Raw genomic sequence first — 25,111 nt, 5'->3', positions numbered from 1 at the left:
CTAAGAATAGAAAGTCAGTACGTTTTTGTGGTTGCCCCTGACCATTAAGATTGGAGGAAGGTTCTTGGAGAGAATTTCTAGCCAAGCCATATACAGGTAATCAGACACTACTCCTTTTCTTGCCACTGGGAGGCTCCTGTTCAGACAGAGAGAAAAATAAAATTAACGTTCTGAAGACAGGGGTAGCCCTGATAACATGCATCTCACTAAATCTTAAGTGGAAAACATCAACTGTTCATATACAAGTCTGAATGTTCATAATTAGACTACATGATTGTTTTAATCTTATAAAGCACAAAGCTACCATTAGGCCTTAATCTTGCAAACTCTTGCTCACCTGGTTGGTGCCATTAACGTGGCTAGTTGTACTGGACATGGACTGCTTGTGATTGTAACTTTAAACTGGTAAAGAAGCATTTTCGGGGTCATGAAACCCACACATAATATGATTTTTAAAAAGGATAAAAATATGGTACACGCACAGTTTTGCAGTCCATCAGCTTATTTTCTGATCTGTAATTACTGTGAGATGGGAGTTTTAAAGTATGGGTCAATTTATGGTAAACGTTACCTGATCACCCCTTTTTTGGAGACTGAATTAATAGAGCTAAAGAGGTTCATCGGCGCATCACAAATACTAACTAGTTTATTGAAGCTGTGTATATAAAAAAAATGTGGCTCTAACTAAAAATTGATTCTGAAAATGGCTGCGCTCTTTTTTTTTGTAATTTTATTGGTGGCCTCTTTCTTTATGCAATTGCGTCATCATTATTCAGTTTTACATCATTCCAAGTAGATCTTGGCTAACAACTCAATTTATTATGTGCGAACCAAAAGAATACTTTCTCTGACTTTGAGTTGTTAATAGTTGAGGGAAAAGAAAGGAAAATGTGTATTTTCTCGAGGTGAGTAAGCAGGTGTAACGCTCACCATGTAGATTTGGATGTGAAGATTACATTTTTGACACATTTTCATGAGTAGAGTTTTGTTTTAAGCTATGAAGAACTACTAGGAAAGATTAATATTCAGTGTAGTCCCAGAGAATTATCAGTCCAGATGCAAGTCCTTCAAAAGGTACTAAAAGATTATTTTTGCCCTCAATGAATTAACAGAAGTGTTTCTGTTGCTCTAGTCCAGAATCCCTTTACACGTTAGATTATTCTCTAAGTTAGAACCAAAATCTTGCAACTCACAGGACAATGAGGTTAGCTGCCCTTGAATGCTCTTGTAAGAGTTCATTCAGACGGACTTGGCGGTAACTCTGATTAAAACAAAACAGGGAAAAGAAAAAAAAAATGCGTTAGGTCAGTGATCCTGAGTTCTGGTGCCTTATGGACTTCTACACTACCCATTGCCCACAAGATTTTCTGCTGTTGCTTTGGCAGCATTGAAAGCCAGGTCTGCTCTGTGGTCCAGAGTGATAGAGATGGCAAAATATGAGACTAAGCCATGCTTCCTGATTAGTATAGTTACGTGGGGGTCAGAGCTCTTCACCACTGTGTAAGATTTCCTGGGGATGGGGATTATTTTTGTACTGACGCAGTATCAGAGCTGGCTCAGACAGAGTTTTTAAGTATTTCTTTGGCTGTGGAGTATAGGAACTGTTCAGAGCCTCTTTTGTGCTATTTTTTGGTGGCAGTTAATATATTAATTGATCTGTTTTGTAAGTGTCCGGCTGCCATGCTGGTAGGGCTGAACATCAGTGTGTAAATGAGCACCTTGCCAGAAATTCACCTCTTAAGCAAAAGACCAGGAGTCTAGAGTAAGACTTAGCTGCTGTATGTATTGTGTATTTGTATGGACTTTTACAGATTGGATAAATGGCTGTTACTTTGAGATTCAGCCAAGATTACTTTATGGTCAGGCTCAAGCCCTCAAAGTTTTTATAACTTAACACAAGTCATAGGGAACAAGAGACCAGGGCAGGTTTGTGTACAGGGAGATTGCAGCATGAGGGATAGATGTATCCTACCTGGTCTTATAAATTATTCTCTCTTTCCCTGGAGAAGGTAAAAAGCTGGTTTTTACTCCATTCAGACCTTAAATTTTCCTTCTTTACAGAAATTTTGCTGTTCTTTTACCTGTTATTTAGGTAAGAATCCTCATAATTTAGCCAGTTGTTATCTCATGAGAGTCATCCTATAACATCACCCTGTATCTGTACTGCCAGGTTTTTCTCTCTTGAATTTTCAATGTGTTCTAATGTCCTCCGTAAAATTCCCAAACTGCCTTACTTCTGAAGATAAGGGGCATGTCTTTCCAGGTGTGTAAGCTAAACTTTTTGTTGCTGTTCTTATTTTATAGAGAGATTTGGCATTTTCATAGTGCTGATTGCTTTCAACCTATGAGTTTTTTTCCTGGTCCCTTAGTTAGTGACCTAGACAAGACCAAGCTTAATCATGTATTTTTTTTCCTGTTGTATCCTTGCTGGTTCTGCACACAAGTGTGTATATCTGGGATTGTATTGCCGTTGTCTTTTATACTGAGATGTTCTAAAGGCTCTGACTCCCAAGTTTTGATGATTTATGCTGAGAGTACTTCAAAAGTTTTCTGCCCACAGCTGATTACCATAACTTTATGCTGGTTATCAAATCTATGAAAAGGGTAATACAGTGAGCAGTCAGTCTGCTTCCCAGCTGCTGCCGTCAGTAGTATAGTGTGTTATCTTAAATCACCATTGATTTCAGCTTAGGTTAATATGTCAGGCTGTGACCCCTAGCGGCTCTGAGCTCAGACTCGCTATCCTTGCTCCGCTGAGGAAGTTACCAGCACCATAAAGTGGAGATAACTAAACTCTCAGTGTGCTCAGGTTAATCCAACAGGAACCATAAATAAAATTGCTAGATTAATTCTTTGTGAGTCACAGGAGAACTTGTCTCTTAAGGGTGGAGGAGTTTGCAGTATCCTTTCGGCACTGGCCTGATGAAGCCTGGCAGTTCATTGCTACAAAGGTATGTTCCAACAAAATTAAAGAGTGGCCCGGGCTCTAATTCACCCAGTGGATCAGCCAACATTAGCCTTAGAGTGCCTCTGAACAGTGGGAGAGTTCATGTGTTGTAGGCAGGTTTAGTCTTCACTCTGCCATTGAGGTAAGAATCCGTGTTAAATCTTGCCTTTGGAAAAATTCCTAGAGCCAGTTGTAGGGTCTGGATTCAGTTCTAAATTTCCCAAAGTGGTGAATGTTTGGAACTGCACTCTTTAAGAGGTTCAGGCTCTAAAACAGTGGAGCCATTTAATAAACCTCTCAGCAGATCTTACTAGCTCAGGCTCAGTGCAGTACTGTGTGGCTTCTGGTTCGGAGGTGGTTTTCATCTGGCTGGCTCTGATGTGGGCAGAGCTTCTCATCAGCCTGGAAAATACTGTGTAAACATGCCAAGGTCTTACAGAGTGCTGAATCATGCAATCATAACACACCTCTGCAGTGTGTACAATATAAGTCCAATTTGTATATATCAAATACAGGTTTGTACGTGTCACGTTTCCAATTCCGTACCTGGTATTTCACATTTTCTTACTAATTGCTTCAAACATCTGGAGTGTAAGAAAAGGTACAGATGTGAAAAGGTAGGCAAGGCTTTACCTTCTCCTTGAATGCTTCCAGCTCTGCATCTGTAATTTTCCATGGAGTCTCTCGCTTTAATTTCTCAGCAGTTGTTATATCTTTGCAGCTCTCATGGAGGCGATATGGTTCAATCATCTCTTCAAAGAATTTCCAGCTGAAACAGAAGTTACAAAGGAGGCCTTGCAGGGTATGAACTCACTTATTTCACAGACACTGTGTATGGCAGGCCCTATTGACTATAACTGTAGCTGAAAAACATGCAAAATCTTCAACTGTTCTTTGCTGCATTGTGCCCCAAGTTATATCTGTGCCACTTCAATATGTTGGGGTTATTTGAGGATAATTAAACACTGAATTTGGCCTATTATAGTTGCAGAGAATTTTCAGCATTTTCCTGGTTGTAGCAAAAACACTGAAATGGGTTCTCCAAACTGCAGTGTATTGGTTACTAATGTTAACAATGAATATGGGTCTCCTCATAAATACTGAGCTTTTATTATTGTTTTAGCATTAGCTGGAGCAATCACCTGACTGATACAGTTTTACTGTTACAGTTTTAATGAAATGGAGAAACAAGTGATATAAATCTCCTGTGGCAAGGGGCTGAAGGAAATGCTGTAGGTTTTTTGCTATATGGGGGCTCGGATTTGTGTTCATTTCCCAACTTTTCCACAGAGTTTCTCTCTAAATTTCAATTTGTTTCTTGAAGCTTTTGAGTGTCATCATCTGGAAAAGCTTATCCTTCTGTACTTCCTTGCTTGCCCCTTTGTTGAAAGTTTCTATCATCCCACAGAGACCTCAGGGAATTTCTTTTATATTCATGTAAGTGTATTTCTATGAGCACTTTATGCTGACAGGCCTCACTGTGAAGTGAAATGGGAGGCTGGGCACAGGTTGGACTTTGCTATATGGCCAGGAATTCCAGAGATGGGTTAAAGGCTGTGACATGCAGCATTTAATGTCGCTGTTGCTAAGTTGCCAGGGGGTTTGTCAACATCCTTAGTGTATGTTTCAGTATTTAAAATAGTGATAATCCTCTTATTAGTGAAATAAATGGGATGCCAGCTGGGAGAGAGATACAGTAGTCTAGCAAATGTGTTTAGGTTTTATGTTAACACCAGATACGAATTCTTTTTGATAGCTCTTATTTATGTAAAAATCACTGCATAGTACTGGAAAAAAGAGAATTATTCTGCACAGTTCTTATATAATTAAAAAATATTAATGGAGAGTTCAAGAGGGCACTAATAAGTGACTTTAGGTATCTAGTAATAAAATCTTTATAGTCTTTAATTGCATTTCCTAAGTCAAAATCTCCAATTTGCTGTAGAAACACTGGTGAATCGTAATGTTGTTTTTGCAAAGTTATGTGTGTGTGGAGAAACAGGACACAGAAGGATTAAGAGACTAACCTGAGATTGCACTTGAACTCAGAGGAAAGGCTTTGGGTGGAGAAGAGGAGCCCTTTAACTATGAAATAGCTACGGACCTATCAAGAGGGGAGTAAGGGATGGGATGGAAGAGAGCATAGCAAGGTGAGAACATTTTCAGTGGATCTTTAAGACCAAGAGCAATATTGTGAATTGAGTTAGGATTCAGTTATTCCCTGAGCAACCTGCTATATACTTCGTCAATGTAAAGCAGAAGAAATAGGTGATTTCTATAGAGATATGTTTTAGAAAGCAAGGACTTGAAGATTTTTTTTTTTTCCTAGCTAATACAGTTGCAGGTGGAGCTTCCTGAGCACTGTTTTACCAGCTTCCTAACCTCTGCCTAAGAGCATTAATTTCATAGATAATTTAATTTTTAAAAACATTGAACCTTCATTATATTTGAGTGATAGGGGAGTATTATAATATTGTCCTCATGGGAAAGGAGAAGTATGCTTATGTTTGGCCAGAAAACTGTTACGTTTATGAATTCATGGTAAAACCCAGAAGGCTGAGTTGGCAGAGATGGTGAGTTTACAAGAGAACTGTGACTGACTGAATAATATGATGAAGGGAAGTCTATTGCAACCTAAATAGATATGAAAAGCCATCATAAAATCTAGTTAAACTTAGTGGCTCATAAGTATGGTGTCTAATTAGTCTTTATTAAAATTAAGTCTTATCATTACAACATAAAGAAAAAGGCTGCCTATAGTTTTGACCCTTTGAGTTGTGATTGTTAAAAGGTTCTTCTTTTTTTTTTTTTTTTTTTTCCCCTGCTCTAGGTACTTAGAAAATGATTGCAATAAAGTGACAGTGGTATTCTTTGTGGTGTGTTTTGTTTTTTTTTTTTTTTAAGGCTCAGCATAAAAGAAACAAGCTCCTGATAAAGGCTGGCTGCTAAATAATGGATTTTGGTAATGTTTCTTACCTCTCTTTGTTGGGCTTTATATTGATATCACAAATGATATTAATATCAGCAAATTTTATTCTGAATTTGCTTAGAAGTGAAGCCATCCTGAAAACAAGAGAGAGAACATTTTATCACTGTATTTGAGTGCCTTGCATCAAAGAGGGCTCATGAATGAGTTAAGATATCAAATGCAGTTGTCTCATTATCTTTAACTATATGACAAATTACTTTAAATGCTTTAGTGTTTCAGTTTCCAATTACAGAACTGGATTGATGTGGTTGCTGTAGTACAATTCATTTGACTGATGATTGATGAAAATCACAAAAAATGGAAATGAATAGCAGACAGAGAGAAAGGTGTTTACATTTTGGGGAAAAAATGGTACTTTAAGTATTTGCAAAGGCTTGAATTATAAAGGAAAAAAATTCAAAATACAGTAGGACAGAATTCTCCAATACTTAGAGAAGGCTTCTGTTATTCTATTATTGTCAGAATTCTATGCATGCAGTATGTACAACACTGGTAGTGTATGTGTTGGTTAAAATTTGGTCTGGAAGGTTGATGTGCAATACTTAAAGAATCTTTTTCATTTATGAGTTTGTATTGATCTACTCACATGTCGTCTTTATATATTTTCATAAAAGAGAATACTTTGCTTTTCTGCCCCAATTGGCAGGAGGAATAGTTTATAGCTTTGTGTGTTTGTGCTGAGGTTAGAGAAGTTTAGTTAGATCAGTTTTGCCTTTGGTTGAAGCATGGTTGGGAACTTGTATCTCCCCCCCCTTTTTCCTCCCCCCCCCTTTTTTTTTTTTTTTGGTATGAAAGCTTTGGAATTTGAAAAGGTCAGAAAGTTCCTAGGAGCAAACCATGATAGAAATACATATTTGCTTATGACCAGAGAATTTACTTGTTCTTTTTTTATATAAGAACAACATACTGCTTATATAAATCTTGATGTCCCTTGGGCAATCCTTGTTTTGAACACCAAAAAGAGCAGTCTCAACTCCTGTAGAAAGGTTTTAATATTTGGGGAATTACATGTTAGCAAAAGTCCAGATAAATTTAATTTCTGGATTGGAAATACAATGGATGAAATTGTACTTGGATGTTGTTGTATTAGATCTACCTAGGGAATGAAATAGCCACCTGGCCTCCGGATTTGTCTCTTTGAAGGCTTCTGTGTGTGGTGGGTAGAATATGCTGTTGAGGAAAGCTAGTGTTTAGGTAGAAATCCATACATATATTGTTTTCTTGGAGACAAACTAGGTCATTGTCAACTGTACTGACCATGCTGTTCACTCTGGCTTTTGTAGGACAAGCAGTGTATACAGGTGCCAGAACTGCCTCTGTGAAGATCTGTCATGTTTTCAGAAATCCCATTTGATGTCAAAACCTCCTACTTCCTCTCAACGAGATTTGGTGACTTGAGTGCCTAGATCCGGGAGCCGGTTGCGGTCCTGAACAGCCAAGCTTAGGCAGACTCCGGACAGGGCACAGAGAACACTTCCCTATGGGTCCTTGAGGAGCTGTAAGGCTTTTTTAACCCAATAATAAGGATAGTTTGTACAAACACTTGTGAATCTCTTCTACAGAAGTATGTTAACTTTAGGGTAATCCTTACAACTGACAGAACCACAGTGGAGTGAAGTTTGCTTTATGTGAAAGCAAAAGCTTAAGGGAGCATCCCTGTGGCAGCTGTCTTTCCGAGGCACTGTGTCGTAATCCTAGTGATGCTGACGAAATTCTAACTCCTGTCCTTGCATCCATCTCGCTTGTTTTCCACTGGAGTTTCGGTTGGATATATTGTTTTTAACTCGCTATGTGGTGCTGCTGCTCTTTGTTAAGCAGTTACTGACTTCCATCCCAAATTGGCCTGCTTCCACTGGTGGTGAAATGGCTGTGCCTCTAGTGTGTAAAGTGCTTTGGAAGGAACGGTCCTATATACAGTGATGATGAAAATAAGTTTCTATTACTACCTTCCATTCGCTTGAAGGCGAAGGATGATTATGAAATCTAGACTTTTTTTAAAAAGCTAAGTCAAATCAACTTGGTCTTAAAGTTGATTAACTTGCTCTTTAACTTCTTTACATTTTACCACGATTAATCACATTTATGTGAGCTATCTGTCTATGGTATTTGCATATGAGAAGCTTCATGTGCAATTTCACTTACTGTTAACTGGACAATTTCATGTAAATCCCATAAAACTAATTATAGTCTCATTACAGAGTGCAGACCACTCTTAGAGAAGGGAATATGAGCTGTTAATGGGAAAAATTGCTGGATGAGAGTTTCCTTTGGTAATCACCATTTACATTGAGCCTTGAGGGCTATGCCATAAGCTCAACACCTTTCTATCAAGTACGTAACTTTTTTTTCATGCTGCACACAGTACAACAAACCAGTTGTGCTGAGAAATTCCCAGCTTCCTGCTGTATGTGCATTATATTCGGCATCAGATCAAACTCTTTAAACAGTAAGACAAATATATTTACACTAGTTTTTCTTCTTCGATCCTATTGACTTTTCCTCCAGTGAAGATCCTTAACTTGCAATTTTTCCACTTCTTCCTGATAGTTAGAATGTAAGGAATTAGGATTGTTAGACCTGGAAGAACATATAAAATTACAGGAAGATCAAATTAGTGCATTGTGTGGTAAAAATTCCATCCTTCACTTCAGCGTGAAGTTAATCTTAAAACATTTAAGCCAGACAGAAAATTGACTATGTAATCTTCAAAGAAAACAGTTTTGTGCAAGTTCCAATTCTGTTTTTACATTTGGTAACACAGAAATCTCTCTCCTTGCGGTTCTTACTCGAATTTCTTACCTCCATCATCAAACAGCCACCAAATGTCAATTGTACCTTTTCCTTGCTTCTTTTTAAATTGAGTGCTGGCTTCTAGCAGCTTTTGATTGAATTCACCCACATGCATTGACTGTATTGTGTTAATGGAGCTCTCTGTAATGAGAAAGAAAAAATGTGGAAGGATTTCTGACAAGTGAGGCAACGAGTAGCTGTAGGGAGCCAAGTGGAGAGAAAGCTTCAGGAAAATTAACTGTTTCTGACATAATTTCTGTACTTTAAATCTGAAAAAATTTACAGCGCAGATGCTACAGACTTTTAATATACCAATACGCACAGAAACCAAAGCTTGTGTAATACTTTGTCACTAGGTTATAACATCTTGAAAAGGGTTATCTGATTATTTGTTCTCTGGATATTTTTAGTTAACCTGGAATTCACTGGGGCCTTAAAAAGCAATTGGGAAATACCTGATAGATTTTAGAAGTAAATGGCATCATTTTGCATCATTTACAAGCTCAGCTGTCTGTTGTAAAATACAGAGCTCCCTGAAATGCACAGTAATGGTGGACAAAGAGAACTAATGGGGTACAGTGAGAGCACAGGTGAAGCTAAGACTGGTAGGCAGAAAACATAAGCATATATGGCAACTTCCCTATGCTTGAGAGGGTCGTTGTTAATTGAAAATAAACTTTGTTTCTTGCTGTTTGCTTGGCTGGCTTTAAAAGGTACAGTCTTGCCTATGTACTAACAATATCTTTTCTCATTCCGTCTTATGAAGCCTGTGGCTTTATTACTGCTTCTCTTTCAATGATTTCAAAGAGATGATGTCAGAGCAGTATTTTAAATGGAGCAGACAGGCTTCTTTAGAGGTTTTGCTCTGATCTACTAGGTTCTGAAAATGCTTTGTTTGGCTTTCCTGTATTTCTAGAGTGTGAACAGGCTAGTTCTAAAGCAGTTATTGGCTTTCCTCTGCAGTTCTAGCATCTATGCTGGAAGATGCAGCAACTCTGGGGAGGATGAATGTCTAAGCAAAACGGAGAGGCAGGAATATTTATTAGCATCATCTATTTCGTATATAGAGCCAAAGTGTGTAATATTTATTTCCTTTATGCCTTTCTGAACTAAATCGAAAAGGGTAGTTGAAACAGGGGTGCACATTCTTGTGGTATTTGTTCTCGAAATATATTCTACTGAAGCCTGCAAAATGAACTGAAGTCTGCCAAGTAAAGAATAATGACATTTTATGTTTTCAGTGTGTAGATCTTCTTGATACCTGTGGGAGTTGCATACACAGCCAGATGTAATAGTCTCTGCAGGTGAAAATTCTGAAAATACTTGTCTGTGTACAAGCATGGCTTCAGGTGGGTCATTATCATTACAGCCTAGCGATTGTGAAATGAGACCTTTAATTCTGTCTGTATTTCTGTATCATTTTACTATATCTGAAATGTAATTTTGATTTCATCACCTATACATTTAAGTTATGTGTTAATTAGTTATTTGACAACATGCTGTGTATGTACTTTCAGTACTTTTACCGTCTTCACTTGTGCATTTTTATGAAATTATGCTTAGAATATAGAGCAGTAGTGCTATTTTTACCTGTTTTTCAGCTGGGTACTGGGTTTGTGTGTGTATGTCGAGCAAAGTGAGATTGCTTGTTCCCTGAATATTGTGCATATGTTCCTGTTTTCTTTTAAAGAGGAGAAAAAAAGGCCTCTGTTTAAAAACTGAAAACACCCTATTAAAAAAAATCAAAACAACAAACCAAAACCCAACTTGTTCTGTATTCCTCAAACTTTAATAACTATGTGCTATTTTTGACGAATAGAATTCAACATAAACTGAGCTGAGAAGCTCATCTAGCAAATGGGGGGGGGGGGGGGGGCGGAATTGGTTGTGTTGTACGAGGTAGCGTGTCCTACCAGCAGAGGACGCTCACTCTGTTGTGCATTACATGGTTGTGGCCACCAAGAGAGGTTTGCACAGGGTAGACCCTGTTCCAGGGGCTTCTGTGTGGCTCAGAAGTTTTTGCCTTGGAGCCAAAGACCAGTTTGCATATTGGTGAAAATGTGATGCATTGAAGGGTCGGGGAGAAGTTGTAATTTTGGAACTTACCCTTTTTTGTTTCATGTTTTGAGATATTGAGTGTGCTGGCTTTTTTGAAGAATCCACAGATGCCACTTTTTCCTTCTTCAAAATCATTTTCTTTAATGGTAGCTTCCAGCGCCAATCTCTCCTGCTCCAGCTTCTCTAACTCCTCTGTATATTGGGAAAAGTAAGGGAACTGGTTACACAGCACTTTCTATTTTAAATTAAATCACTTACTGAAATAATGGCGGTGATGTAATTGCTGTTGTGGTACTTTGTACACAACATAAAGCTGCTGGGAGGAAAAACTCTTAAAATGCTTTTTCCTTGCAAACCAGTAGGGAGGAGGAAGCTGAATTCATCTCTGGAAGCCCTAACTTAGGATGCCCATGCCTACAGCAGTGGTGTATACTAAAGTGCTACTCAGTTGCTCTCAGATTTCCTCTTCCAGATCAAATTCAGAATTACTGTATTTTATAGTTACATGAGATACTATTTATTGAGTTGTGTTTCTGGATTTGTTTGTTTGGTTTCTTCCCCCAGGAATTTGAAAACACATTAGGAAAGCTGTTTTCCTAAAGTGAGAAAGCTGAGGTATTGAGTTCTAGCCCTTGAGTCCCTATTCTAAGAACAAGGTCACATGGCTTTGGACTTTGAGATTTTCAGAAATATGTAAGGATCCTGCATATGCAATCAGTTTCTGTGCTGAAATATTTTAAATGTTTTAATTTTTTCAGCATTTATGGCAAAGATGTAAGATTTAGCTAACCAATTCTAATTGGTAAATTTAGTAATATAAAAGCACAATTTCATCTTAGCAATATTAGACTTTTGCTGAGAAAAATGTACCACGTGTTGTTGTGGAATATATTATGGTGAGACACTAATTAATATGATCCAGGCATTTGCCTGCAGAAGCTTTTTTCATAAGGAAAACTTCTATTTAAGTAATATATGAACTAAGAGTGAGGTAAATTCATTTAAGACATTGTGTTTAAAAAAAAAAAACCCAAATCCTCACCAGCTAGACATTATTAGCTCTGTTGGCACTCTCAATTGCCAGCAGAAAAGAATATGATTACTTTAGAATCCATGACAGCATGTGCTTCTGGTTATTAGACATGATGATAGTCACTAACTTAATGGTTACTCAAAACTAAAATTTCAGTTTCTCTATTAAACAGAAAGCTGTAGCAAGTATAATAGAATACAATGACCTTTTTTCCCACTACACAGACTTTGTATCTGCTTCAAAACGTTTCTGTGTATTTGAGAGTTTTCTTCCCCCCCCATGTTCCTAATTCTGATTCCTTGTGTCTTAACACTTGGAGAACATTTGCTAGTTTGTAAGAATGCAAAGTTGGTATTTGCTGTAATTTCACTGGTGTTCTAATGACTGTATCTTCTGAGCAGTCAGTTTCTGACTTGCATCAAGCAAAGAGACAGGCAGATCTCTTTCAGGTATCGATAGGGGGGAGAAAAAGAGCATGATTAGTTTGGAATTTTTTTCTTAAGTCCCCGTAGTTTTGCCCTGTAGCTCTCCATGCACATCAAGCTGCTAGTCTGCTGGGTGAATATTCATCTACCCTTGTTTCTTAAAGGAGTCTCTGGCGCCTTTTAATTCTGAGACAGGATTTGCTTTTGAGGGTTGCCTCATCCTAGAATTCGTCGTCTTTAATGGGGAGTTAATTTTGGTTTTAATTAGCTACGGTACTTTCTGAGTGTTCTCCCAGCAGTTCTGAGCATGGTCTGGGTGTCTCTGGGAAACTGGGGAGAAGCTGGAGGCAGATTTACAGCAGGCGGCAGCAAAGAGTCACCATTCTTTTTGTGCCTGCTTATGTTCCTTATCTATAGATTTTTATCTAATTCATTTATAACACAAAACATTTTTCTGGTGGGGAAGACTAGGGACGCTAGAAATAATGTCCAGGTTTAGGCTGTATCCGACTGCTCAAGTGGACAAACTTACAAGAAGTGGTAAAATTATTGTACTGAAAACCTAGAGAATTGTTCTAATGGGGTTTTTATATGGAGTCATTCCCTCCCCAGGGTACCTGAGGAACCAGTAAGACCTCTGTGTCCCAAACAGGAAAAGGAAAAATGAAGGCCACCATTGTATGTGGCTTTTGGAAGCCATTCAGTTAGGTGCAGCTGCCTGCATGCTGTCTCCCTCAACCTTTTCCACCCAGATGGCATGTCTCCCTGAATGGTTGTGGTATGGTGGAAGGTTTTCCCGTTCCCCCTGAGATATGCACCGCTAACCTAAGGAAGAATGAACAAAAAAGTGAAAAAGAGAACTGATGTTTCCTGTGGGTTCCAGATTTTTGCATGGGTGGGAACTTTCTGGGCCGCAGCGTTCCACAGAGGTGGTACCAAAAGTGCAGCTTCCTGATTCCTGCCAGTCCCAGAGATCTCAGGTAGGCAGAGGGAGGAAGATGTGCCAAGAGCAGGAAGGAAACATGCTGCAGAGTGACTGGTTGCTGTGGCACAGCATGACTTTACTGCTTTAGTCTGTGCCTGTGCTGGAAGTGCTTTGGGAGTTGAGTTCGCTGGTGTGCAGAGCCCCTTAATGTGTGAGACTTGGCCTCCTTCTGTCACTGCCAGTGCTTCAGCAAGGATTTTGGGCAGGTTTGAAACTGCAGAAGCAAGGAGGAACTGTAGAAGTTATGGGTGCAGGAACTATTCTAGAAGCCAGACAGTGACTCCAAGAGTATCGGTCAGATTCCTTCTTGTGCTGAGCATGTAACCAGCGTAGCTATTCAGCTATGGAGTCACCACATACCTTGAACCTGGAGGACCTGAGATATATCAAATCCTTGGCTAATTCTGACGATAATCATGCCGAGCTCAAAATCAAAGGCATCACTAAAAAGAAAGAAAAAGAAGAATAAATATCCTTTTGCATCATGCATGTCAATGAGGAAAGCTACTTTGAGCAGATCACTAAAAGCATTAGTGCTCACAGGGAGGTGTTACTGCCATGTACTAGGCTGCTCTAGGTAAAACTGCAGAAGGAATTGCCCAAGATTAAGTAAAGTACTATCAACTTTCTTCCCTCATCTAGAAAAAGGGTATCATTGGGCATGGGAACAGATAGGCTATTCCTGAAATGGGTCTTTCTGACAACACTTTTTAGGAACTAGGTTGCTATTGGGTAATTTTTTTTCTCCCTTCTCTGAGGAAATAACAAAGCTGGGGTGGGTTTTGTTGTTCTTTAACTTGCTTCAGCTTTACAGGTGAATTTTGAGCAAGAATCTATGAGAAGCCTGTTTCTAAATGACTGTTTCCTAGCTAAATCCCAACCCACAGAGCTGCTGAGCCTTAGGCACACATGAGATTTGAAGCAAGGCTCTTCCTCTGTCTCCTAGGCTTAAAAGAAGAATTCCATGATGGTCTCTTATTCCCTAAGTATGTACATTAGGGTTGTTTTTCTCTGAGCTCGTGCCCACTAAAAATAGGAAAATACAGTTCTGCAAAAGCACTGCTGACAGCAGTGCAGCTTCTTTATGTAGCATTGTCAAGCCACATCAGCTCTGACGGTGCCAGATGTTTGCTAAGCAGATCTTGCTAGGTGTGTGAAGCCAAGGAGCCTTTTTTAACGGGCAGAAACTTCTGCTACAGAGCTAGCATATGTGAACCCAGATTTGTAAGTATTTTCTTACATTCTTTCTACATGTCAAATTCTGTATGGAAATGCTATATTAATCTAGTCTAAGAGGAGTAAAAAAGGAGATGCTGAGCTGTAACTTACTGTATAACGCCCACATAGTTTTCAACTTGCATGGCAGTGGCATTTCTCCAGTCCTTCTTAAATCCAATCACCAAGGTATTTGGTTTCATTCTACCCAAGCCTGAGGCCTAACAATATTAAAACACTGCTTGAGAATGTACACACACATGCTTTTACCGTAAATGAAAAGTAATGGCAAAAGATAACTGAAGTAATGTTCTGGAGACACTTACAACTAGATTGCATTTCATGAATGTCCTTCATGCTCATACCCATGCAGAAAGATTAGCTCTAAATCATTCCAACTGTAAATGATTTTAGATGACAGAAATGTAGTTTTGCTAAATTAGCATTCATTTGCATTTCTTCTGACATGCTCTCATTAAAATGGTTCAATAACTTGGAATCAAGAGAGAGTTCAAGCACTATTTGTATGCTCATTCTAACATAATAGCACAAAGCTTTTATCAGATTTGGAATACTTGATAGATGAACTGGGTCTGAAGTCTCTTAAAACACCTCAGATACGCAGAGAAGGCATATCCTCTTAAGAATAATTTTTTTGCCTTGAACTTAGAAACTGTTGCTGTTCTGTTTGCTGTATTCTTTCCAAAAGATTATCCTAAATTAGCTGAGCATGCTTTATAGATAAAATTACAGTTTATAAACAGGAAGAACAAATGGTCAAGATAATTAGATTGCATCCAAAACTGGGCCTGGATGCTAAAACCTAAACAAGTAAGGGTTGTCAGATCTAGATTCAGCTAACCTAATTTTTATAGAAATCTAAATACTCAGTGTATTGGGAACCTTCAGGAGGAGACCCACAAATACATCAGCTTGTCAAGTTGTTACACTTGCCAATTTTTGCTAGTAGCAAAAAAAAAAAAAAAAAGGTAAAAACTGTTGGAACCTTGGTGGGGTTTTTTTGAGTAGCACTGACACATCTGCACTATTTACATTGAAATGAATAATTGGTTGGCAAAGCAATGCAGATGTCCTTAGGTTACAATAATGATGATATGGTTATCCTTCTGTTTGCTGGAAGGGAATAATTTGTGGTCCAGTAGTTGACTTTGGCAATAATGTTTAAGTAGTAATGGAAAGGAAGAGATCATCAGACTGTAGCAGTTCTCAAAAACATCAGAAGGATCTCCTACTGAGACAATGTATAAACCTAAGATGAAGTGTCCTTGTGAGGCTTTGATAGAACAAAGGGATCTTTATTAATAATATTTCATCTTGCTTAATTGTACTGTCCATTCAGCAAGTGTACAAAAAGCCCTGGCAGGCTACCAGTGGGTGACTGTTACCCAGAGTATTTTAGTCAATTCCCTACTGTCTCAGTTTGCACTGATGTCTTTTCAGCAGTGTATTTTGTGCAAAGGATGGGAATTTTCTCTACATTTTGCCTCGGTACCTGTATGTTTAAATATTCATATACGTGTGAGAGAAAGGGAGATGAGAAATATGAAAACAGTGCCTCTGTGCCTTCATTAAGGCCATTTAAATGGACTATTGGGAATGATTTGCTGTATTCTTAGAGTAATAGAAAAATATTGCGGACTCTTTTATTTAGATGGCCTTCTGTCTGTTTGCAGAAAATGTGTATTACACATTTTCAGTTTTCAATTAATGCAAAAATATTCTCAGATATTTAATATGCTGCGTAATACCAAACAATAGAATTGATTTGAAGTGTATCAAGTGTTGGCTAAATAGACATTCATATGTTGCCCTGTAGATGCCTCTCTTTTTTTTTTTTTATAATATTGTCTTGTTTATTTAGGAGAGAATCAGTCTGCCTTGTCTCATAATTCCATAGCCCAGAACCAGATCTCTTTATGAAATAACCTGTAATATAATATACATGTACCCCAGAATGCCCCTTCCTATACAGAAATTACAGAAACATACATTATCCATATATACATAGGACTTCTTAACAAGTAAACAGTAATGCTTTACATAAAGGGGTGCTTTGATGTAACACTCTTATGTGTTCTGTAAACAAAAAGCTTACTTGAAGTAGACTTTTCACTCCATCTCTGAAGCTGTCAGCTGCCACTGCCGCATAAAAGGCTTTTCTTTTGTTCTTTGTGAGCCAGGCCTGCTTTTTTGCCATGCCACTGTTCATCTCCTTAACACACAGCTTGCGTGGTCCCTGCATGATACAATAAAATATTATTAAGAAGGCTTTGTATTATACATCACAGTGATTTTGAAGGAGTTACCTAGTCTGCTATGGGAGCGAATGGAGAGAGTCAGAAAAATACATTTGCAAAAAGGGTCCATAGAGATTCAGCCCTTTGAAAAGAACTGTGCTGCTAACATAATTCACATTCTGTTCGAGAGGGCTGAGGCTGTTAATGCAACTTAAATATAGTGATTCTGACAGAAAGAAGGACTACTATGGATTGTAACATCTTAGAAAAATATCTAAGGTATGATGAAGCATCTCAGAGTGAATAAAGTCCCTCCCTGACTTGACTATGTAAACAAGTCTCAGCAGATCTAAATATATATGGTTAAGCTCCTGTCTACTAATAGTGAGAAAAGGGTTGTTGCCATACAGTTAAAGATGCAAATGCCTTTGTCACCAGGTTCTTCCAGTGGTCATCTGGTAATTTAATGAGACAAATCCATGTGCATATCCAAGTTACAAGACATGATACACTGACTTGACAGCAGAGAATGGGCTGGCAGTGGGTCCCCAAAAGATTAGGCCCAGGGAGGGCATCAAGTCTGCAAGCATGGTCTTTAGAAAGATTGAGATAAGTTTGGGAAGCATGTATCTGGAATCTAATTGATTTAAAAAATCTGTGCTCTTAAGTTTGATTTTAAGGTTTGCTAGGCTTTCTTTATTCCCTTTCATGTTGTCTTTAGGAAGCTGAATCAGTAGTCCAGATCTTCTGCAGTGAAGATGAAACTCTGAGAGGGACACTCAAGAGTCTCAAGTACTGGTTTTAGTGTTATCGGGCTGGACAGGTAGTCTTTGCTTTTCAAGGCAGAATAGAAGAGCAGAATTGTAAACTGTGGGAGCGTGTCCAGCAACATCAGAGACAGAAGCAGTAATTAGACGTGCCAGAAGGCTAGAGCTGGCTTTGAAGCACTTGGAATCCAGTGAGTATTTCCATGTGCCTAACTTGGGAAGTGGTACCAGTTTGGTTTGTTATAAACAGATAGTTTTGAACTTTAGTTTGCTGCAGAGTTTCATTTTGTGCAGAAGTCGTTCCTTTGCATTTTTTAAAATTTCTAATGTTTTTGAGGATGCTGGCAAGTTGCAATTTTAGTTCCAACAAAACAGATAACTAGAGAAATTGGTAGAAGTTTCCTATAATCTAAAACTAGGAAGGCTTGGTAAACTCATGCTCAGGAGATGGTATTTCAAAATTTGTATTTAAATCTTTTGCATTTAAAGTAAGTTAGTATATGGTAGCTTCTGCTGCTAAGCTGGGAAACTGGTTAAAATAGAGCTGAGGGAGACTTTGGTGTTTTGGGTTTTTTTTTTTTTTCTCCATAGCAAATACTGTAAGCTCAAAATTTATTTCCCATTCAAGAACAGTGTAAAACCCAAACTGAAAGAAGTTCTCTCCAAAATGAAATGTATGGGTAGGATCACTTAATTCAAAATGAATTTTTAAAAGATAATTTTGAATGTAAAGCCAAAATGTCCTTCTTTCAAAACTTTTCAGCCTTGCTGAAACTTTTTTTTTTTTGCCTTCCTGGAAGAAAATGGGATGTACTATACATTTATATAGATGTAGAAATAACTGCAGTACATTTACTTTCAGTGAATTGGCATTGGCTGCTAGAAAAGGAGGCAAGGCTTTCAAAATAAACTTTCCAGCTAGTTCCATCTAAAAACTAGAAAATAGCATTGAGAGAGAAGCTGTGAATGACCTGACAAATTTCATATGTCGTGTTTTTATCTGTGCCTTTTTCATTAGTATTATATATCTAAAAAAAGTGAGGTTTGACCTGATCAAAAGTAGGCTGGGTTGATGCTCACTCAGGTGTTGTCCCTCATGTATGTTTCTGAACTCCTTATGGCTATTTGGGAAGTACAAGGGGAAGGGTGGGAGAGTCCATGTGATCTTCCTTTAATGAGATCATGCTACATTCTTGGGTGATAGTAAATTTACTGGAGTTTGTTTGGATGTAATGGGTGTAACTTAAGAGAGTTTGATCTTGGTTGTTGGAAGAGTAGTGTGAAGAGCTAGGAATAAGAAGTTGAACAGTAAGGTTGAAGTTCCCTTGTGGGTAAGGAGAGGAGAAAAAAAAGTCTTACCCTTCTTCCCAGTCTCTCTAAGGAGTGTACCTGAAGATAGTTTCACAACTGGCTTGTACAATATGTTTCTGCTGGCCAAGGGGACAGTCCCAACCTGCTATCAGATGATAGCCTATCTGTGTCCTTCCCTACTCCTCCTTTGTATCAGTGTTAATCTTTGTGCAATTGTACAAGGAGTCCAGTGAATTTGCAGGCTGAAGACTAACCTTGCAAAAATATTTTACTTGAAGGCAGGGAGTAAAAGCAGAATAGCCCTTTTTACTAGAAACTCAGACTGTTCAAGCCAACATGCAGCCACAACCTCAGAGACAAATAACTTTTAAATCATCTTTATGTTCAGTTGCCATATTTATTTTACCTATCTCTGAACTATCCATCACCATGTTCCTGGAAAGTTTCTTGCTGCCCTTTGGGGAAAAAGGAATGGAAGATGTTCTGTCTGGCATGGTGTCTCAAAACTTTATGCATAGCTAGCAGCACGTCAGCTTTTGAGGCAAAATATGCTGGACGTTACATTTATGGGTAAATAGTCTTGCTGTATTTGTTACAGTATATAGTAGGCTGCTCTTCAACATGGTCCCTAGGAATTTATCATCTACTTTTTACCACAATTATGCAAATCACAAAGGTTCATTGTGTCACACTTTTAATACCAACCAAATTAAATTTAGCTTAAGTTGCTGAAGAAATAATAATTAAAAAAAAAAAAGATGAAAATGCTTACACTAGCAAAATAGACTTAGTTTTTTGTATAGACAGAAATGAAATCTCAGTTCTCCATAGAAAGTACTAATATTAGAGAAACATGCCTAAGAATTCAGAAAACTTGCTGAAACTCAACTTTAGGAAGCTGCATAGTCTCAGGGTCTTGTTGGGATTGATTCTACGCTTACTGAATGCAGTGGCAAAGCTAACAATAATTACAGTGGAGAACAATTAGACTCTATAGATTCATTTGATTTGGGAATAATCACATGTAGATCTTCTGTACTCCCTTTCTGCAATGTGGCAGCATCAAATGAATTACTCCTACACTCCTGTAGAGGAATACATTGTCTTGCCTGGACTGACTCTGTTAGTTAGATTCTGCAGCCCCATTTGGTGCCATGAGCAGGGGTTTTTTTCCTCTCAAAATTAAAAAGTCGTTGTAATGTTTAAAATACATTTTCTCCTCTACACTACAAACCCATCTAGTTTTGTTCTGTCCTAATGAGAGACTAGATCTTCATCCTTTAAGATACGTCATTTCCTGTGTATTTATGACTAGAAATATACTTTGCTCCTCTCTTTAGCTCTCAGAAGAGCATGTTTATCCTCAAAATTAGCATTGTTACAGTTTTGGAGAAACCACTGTAATTACTTGCCAAACCTCAGCACTGCAAATCAGTGACAAAGCTGAAAATAGGTCCTGGGTAGTTTGACTCTTGCACTATAATCCTTCAAGTTTTGGTCTGGTGGTTTTTTTTTTTTGTTTGTTTTTTTTTTTTTTTTGTTTAAGCCTTGCTGTGTCCATTTAAAAAAGTAATAAAATCTTTCCTTGCAATGCTTTATTTTTTCCAAACCATTTTTTGGTCTGTCTACTATGAACTCTGAAATGCATCTCAATGAGGCATTTACCAGCAGGCTCTGTATCAGCTGATAGCTTTCTTGTCAAGACTTATGACAAAATTCATTCTCAGTGTGAATCTCTTTCATGGTCTGCACAGATGCCTGTCAGCACCAATGGGAACATTGTGTGCCAAGTGAGAGTGGAATGTGTAATGGAGATCTGCAGCACCCACTGGTGCTGAATTTTCAGATTTATATGAGTTGACCTTACCGTGTACACTTCACAACAGATGCACAGCCCGTTGTTCTTTGTGAAAGTATGTGTGATGTCTAGCAGAGCAGGCCTGATCATAGGAGCTCCTGTTAATGCTATGCACTGGGGTCTGTTAGGAGGAAAAAAGAGGTTGTATTTAATTGGGTGATGTACTTATTCAGAATAAGCCATTCTACTGTCCACTGGAAATCTTACCTGAAGTTTTTCACATGGTCTTCCACTGTAGTTAATGCCAGAGCACTGTCTAAGGCATTAATATAGTAAAGAGCCTGTGTAGAAGAGCCCCAGTTTACTTCTGCATATGATAAAGATAAATAATGCATATTAAACCATGGGCTTTTCCCTATGTTCTATTGCAAAGGTCAGCAATCATGTTATCTATGAGCCAAAGCAGGGTATATTCTCTCATGCTTCATAGATACAGAGCTATCATTCTTTGTGCTTCATAATGGAATAGGTTTTGCTTGTGTGATGCAAAAGCAAACATGCAAATAAATCATCTCATCCTTTACATAAAAATTGTAGGGAATGTTCTTCCTCTGCTTAAAAACTGTTTTTCTTTTCTGTTCCATTAACTTTGTATCCTTCTCCCACGTATAAAATTGACAGCCCTCAGTCCTGTATTTGGTGTGGAATTTCAGGAAGTTCAAATTAAACCATTAGGAAGGAACATTGCTAGCTCTAATTAGCTCTGTTCTACAATATAGGTCAAAAATTGTTCTCCAAAACCAACATTGGCATATACATCTTTTCTCATTATTGTGCAGCTGTTTGGTGGATGGAGACGGGTAAGAAACAGCTTTCCACACTTTGAGATCTACATGAATGCAGATCAAGTCCCGTTATGCCAAGATACAAAGCTAATAGTGCAACTAAGTGGAGGTTTGTGTAGAGGCCTTCTTTTCTAAGGAATATTTAGTCTTTTCTGAACCCTTCAGTTGCTGGTAAATAAGTGCTGAACAAAAGTCACTCTCTTAGAGAGCAGGAGTTAGATAGCTTTTGTACAGTGTCTTCAGTGAATTTAACCAAGCTTTGAGCTGCTACTTTGCAGCAAGGACACTGACAATATACTAGGAAAGGGTAGAAATCCTCAAATGCTTTTGACAACTGTCTTGTGACAGGTGTGTTCTCCTACAGCTGATGATATTTACAGGAAGAGAACCACAGACCATCCCAGTGGGTATGAGAGCACAGATAGGGAGGACACACAACAGTGCAGCAATATACACAGAAAAGAGTAACACAGGCTCAGACCAGGTGTTGCTATCCCAAGCTAGCTGTAATGAAAGCACATCTTCTGCTGGGAAACTTGTGTTTTTTATTTGTATTATTTTTTCTACTGCAGAAGTAATTCAGATGGTTAGTACTGAAATCTGGACCTGGGTTAGTTTTGTCCTGGATATGAATAACCAAACTGTCTAGTCTTGTACTGGTGCTGTATGTATTAGCGCACAGATTTCTGAGGACAGTTCCTGTGATTTGCTGAGCTACTAAGCAGTTTTTTCCAGCAGTAAAGCATGCCCATCTTTCTTGATTTACTGAGGAATTGTAGGGAGGTGCTGGAGGATGATCAGTTCATGAGTAATTCAGCTTGCATTTTTGTTGCATAATGGGCAGCAGGTTTACATTTTGAGTGAGGACCCCAGATGAGTCAGCTAAGAGCACAGCAAAATTTAGGTAAGGTTTTGTGTGTGGATGGAAAAAAATTATGAGTGATACTCAAGTAAAAGCCCAAATGTAGTAAAGACGTGATGAGACTAAACTGGTGTGCTGGAATGTTTACACAAAGCCCTGAACCATACTTGAAGTGCTTGTTAAACAGGCAAAAATTCACAAGACTACAATCTTAATCTATATAATAAAAAGTGGGATTTAATGGGATGCTCCAGACTTCCCTCTACAGAATGGTATTGGAGAAACAGTAATGTCTAATTCTGTAAGCAGAATTAATTCCTGTAAAATCCAGTCTGGCTGCATAACATATACACAAAATAATAGTGTTTTGTGGCCTTACCTGGTTTCTTATATGTTACATAAATATATAGAAAGAGTTCAATGGCATAAGTGATGAGAGCTGCCCACCAGTTGATGACAAACATGACACCACAGCACAACAGGGCTCCAAAAAGTGACACCCACATGTTATAATATCTGAATGCAGGTCTCCAACCTGTTTAAAGAGAATTGAGGAAATTGGAAGAGCATAAAATATATTGATCAAATGGTGATCCACTGATTTTGCACATACACACTCGTGCAATTTGCTTCAGGCTCTGTCAGAAGGAGTGGGAGTGATATGTACAAATTCTTGGGCATCGTGAATATCAACAGATACTTTCAGGTGTCGGCTGATGTACCTTTCTATACGTATAGAGTACTGGGTCTTACAAGCCTTTTACTACAAACCCTTTCCCACTGCTTTGTCCAGCTGGCTTTGAGTAGCCATTCTGTTTATATGTATTTTTGCCAAATTAAAGCTCACTGGTTCAGAACTGAAAATAGATTTTCCTGTAACTCCAGGTAATCGGCTACTGTGTCCTTTTGATGCATATACATAGAACTTATTAATGGGAGCTAAACACTTGCTGAGAGGAGAGTTTATCCCAATACTGTAAGTGCACCTGTCTTAAACTTGGAAATTGCCTGGCCTCACTGCAGAATAATAAAATCATTTGCAATTGACTTTAAAAAGATATTATTCCTGCTGCTCTTCAGCTGCAGTACTGAATCCATCCCCTGCTAGCAATTAAAATGATGAGGCAAGCAGTGAGCCTCCATGGTTTGCAGGTCTCTGCCAGGTGTTCTACAGAGCAGACTCGTTGGAAAGGGAAAAAAACACAGAAGATACAGGAAGAGGCTGAGCAACCCTATCTTCGATCATCTTTGTAATGAGGGAATGGGAAGGTCCTGCTGTGAAGAAATTTGCTGTCCTGGAGCCTTGCAATTATTATAATCTATGACTGTGAATTGGCAGAAATTAACTGGAGGAAATGAGAAAAGAAAAATAGCTGCAGTTTTGTTTGAAATGTTAAGTAGTCGCAGAGTCAGATGCACGCACATGAAGTCTATAGAGGTAACTTTTACTCAACTCCAAGGCTGTGTAGAGCAGATCTGCATTTGTTCAGCTGTGCAGGTAATTAGCAGAAGTACTCATCTTTTCTGCCTTCTGAACAAATGGCACCATGCAGATCTATAGGAAGGAAGTTGATGTAGGCACTTATGTCACTACTGCAGTTTCTTTACACTGGAAATCAAAAATGTATTCCTCACTCCTTGAATTGAATAATTGATTCACAGCAGCAGGAAATTGTCTTTCCTGTGTGCCAAAAGCAGTGTTGCTCAGCTGATTGACTTTAGTCCTTAAGGTGTCACCCCTTCATTCATGAAGATGATGAGAATTATTCTGCTGTGGCGATGCACAGACCTGAAAGCCAATACGTTCCTTTGCTGCACAAATGTAGAGAGGGGCTCTCAAGTTACCCCTGAACAGGACCTCATTGCGCTTCACCGTACAATTCTGCTACTAGACACTGCAGAGCTGTGTTGATGCTGTTTGGTGGACCTGTTCTTGTTCTACATGGTCCCTTCCAGGCAGTATCACTTCTAGCACAATGACTGTTCTTACGAACTTTCCTGTAAATTTCACTGTAGATTTGGAGGAGAAGGGCATAATGGCTCCCCACTATACCTTGCTTACTTTATGTGGCTAGAGTTGGCACAGGTTTTTATCCACCCACGTTGTGTTATAGTGAGGGGCAAAAAACACCCTGAGGAGGAGCTTTTCTGCACCAGTGGGGTCCGCCAAAGTCTTTTTCATCCTGTACAACTGTAGGGAATGTAAGGACTAAAGCTGTTATTTTTGTCTTTTGGAGATAAATAAAATGTCATCATATTCAGTAAGAGCAGTAAAACCTCAGATCGCATAGCTTAGATATCTTACAGGTACTGCAGTTTTCTCTGACATACAGTCAAAAACTTGCAGAGATCAGACTATGAAGCCCACATTTAAATCACTGGCGAATGCAGACTTACCTGGAGATTTTGCGTATGAGGCATGAAAGCAGGAGAAATTAATCAAAGCGTATGAAGCCAGGAAGAAATTGGAGATGATGGGAGCAATGGTATTCAGTTCAGCTGCAAGACACACACACACAAGTCGGACATAGGCACCAGTTTCCTAGATTGCTGGATAGCTTTTTCCTGACAATGCATTAGATCTGGACACTGTCTGAATTTGTCATCCAGGGAGAGCGTGGATATTTTCCTGGGGTACTAATTTAAGGCCACCTTGATATACCTTCATTCATATTAAGTAGTGTCTGCTGATGCTGATTTTAATAACATTATGTGCTATGCAAGGTTATACTTGATACTCTGATTCTATAGACTGGCTCTTAATGATGTAGATCTGGTGTAAATATCAGGATTTTAAATACATAATTGAGAGGACAGATGCGTTTCAC

The 25,111-nt window shown here is 38.5% G+C and overlaps 1 protein-coding gene across 2 annotated transcripts in view; it reads right to left on the bottom strand.

Annotated features, from left to right (window-relative positions):
* The window catches only part of SLC12A1 (solute carrier family 12 member 1), a 48,792-nt gene continuing 23,681 nt past the window's right edge, over positions 1-25,111 (bottom strand). For both annotated transcript variants that reach the window (XM_050902998.1, XM_050902999.1), the window contains exons 13-26: positions 24,681-24,782; positions 22,663-22,818; positions 20,844-20,943; positions 20,646-20,757; positions 16,559-16,699; positions 14,557-14,663; positions 13,588-13,670; positions 10,833-10,976; positions 8,736-8,867; positions 8,402-8,513; positions 5,924-6,010; positions 3,581-3,716; positions 1,194-1,261; positions 1-136 (exon numbers count right to left, since the gene is read on the bottom strand). In XM_050902998.1, coding sequence (XP_050758955.1) covers positions 1-136; positions 1,194-1,261; positions 3,581-3,716; positions 5,924-6,010; positions 8,402-8,513; positions 8,736-8,867; positions 10,833-10,976; positions 13,588-13,670; positions 14,557-14,663; positions 16,559-16,699; positions 20,646-20,757; positions 20,844-20,943; positions 22,663-22,818; positions 24,681-24,782 — 1,616 coding nt within the window. The remainder of the gene's footprint in view (positions 137-1,193; positions 1,262-3,580; positions 3,717-5,923; positions 6,011-8,401; positions 8,514-8,735; positions 8,868-10,832; positions 10,977-13,587; positions 13,671-14,556; positions 14,664-16,558; positions 16,700-20,645; positions 20,758-20,843; positions 20,944-22,662; positions 22,819-24,680; positions 24,783-25,111) is intronic.

The sequence above is a fragment of the Gymnogyps californianus genome, chromosome 11 (genome assembly GCF_018139145.2).
Source record: "Gymnogyps californianus isolate 813 chromosome 11, ASM1813914v2, whole genome shotgun sequence".
Taxonomy (NCBI): Eukaryota; Metazoa; Chordata; class Aves; order Accipitriformes; family Cathartidae; genus Gymnogyps; species Gymnogyps californianus.
The sequence above is the reverse complement of the archived record's forward strand: the minus strand, read 5'-3'. Positions and strand labels throughout refer to the sequence as shown.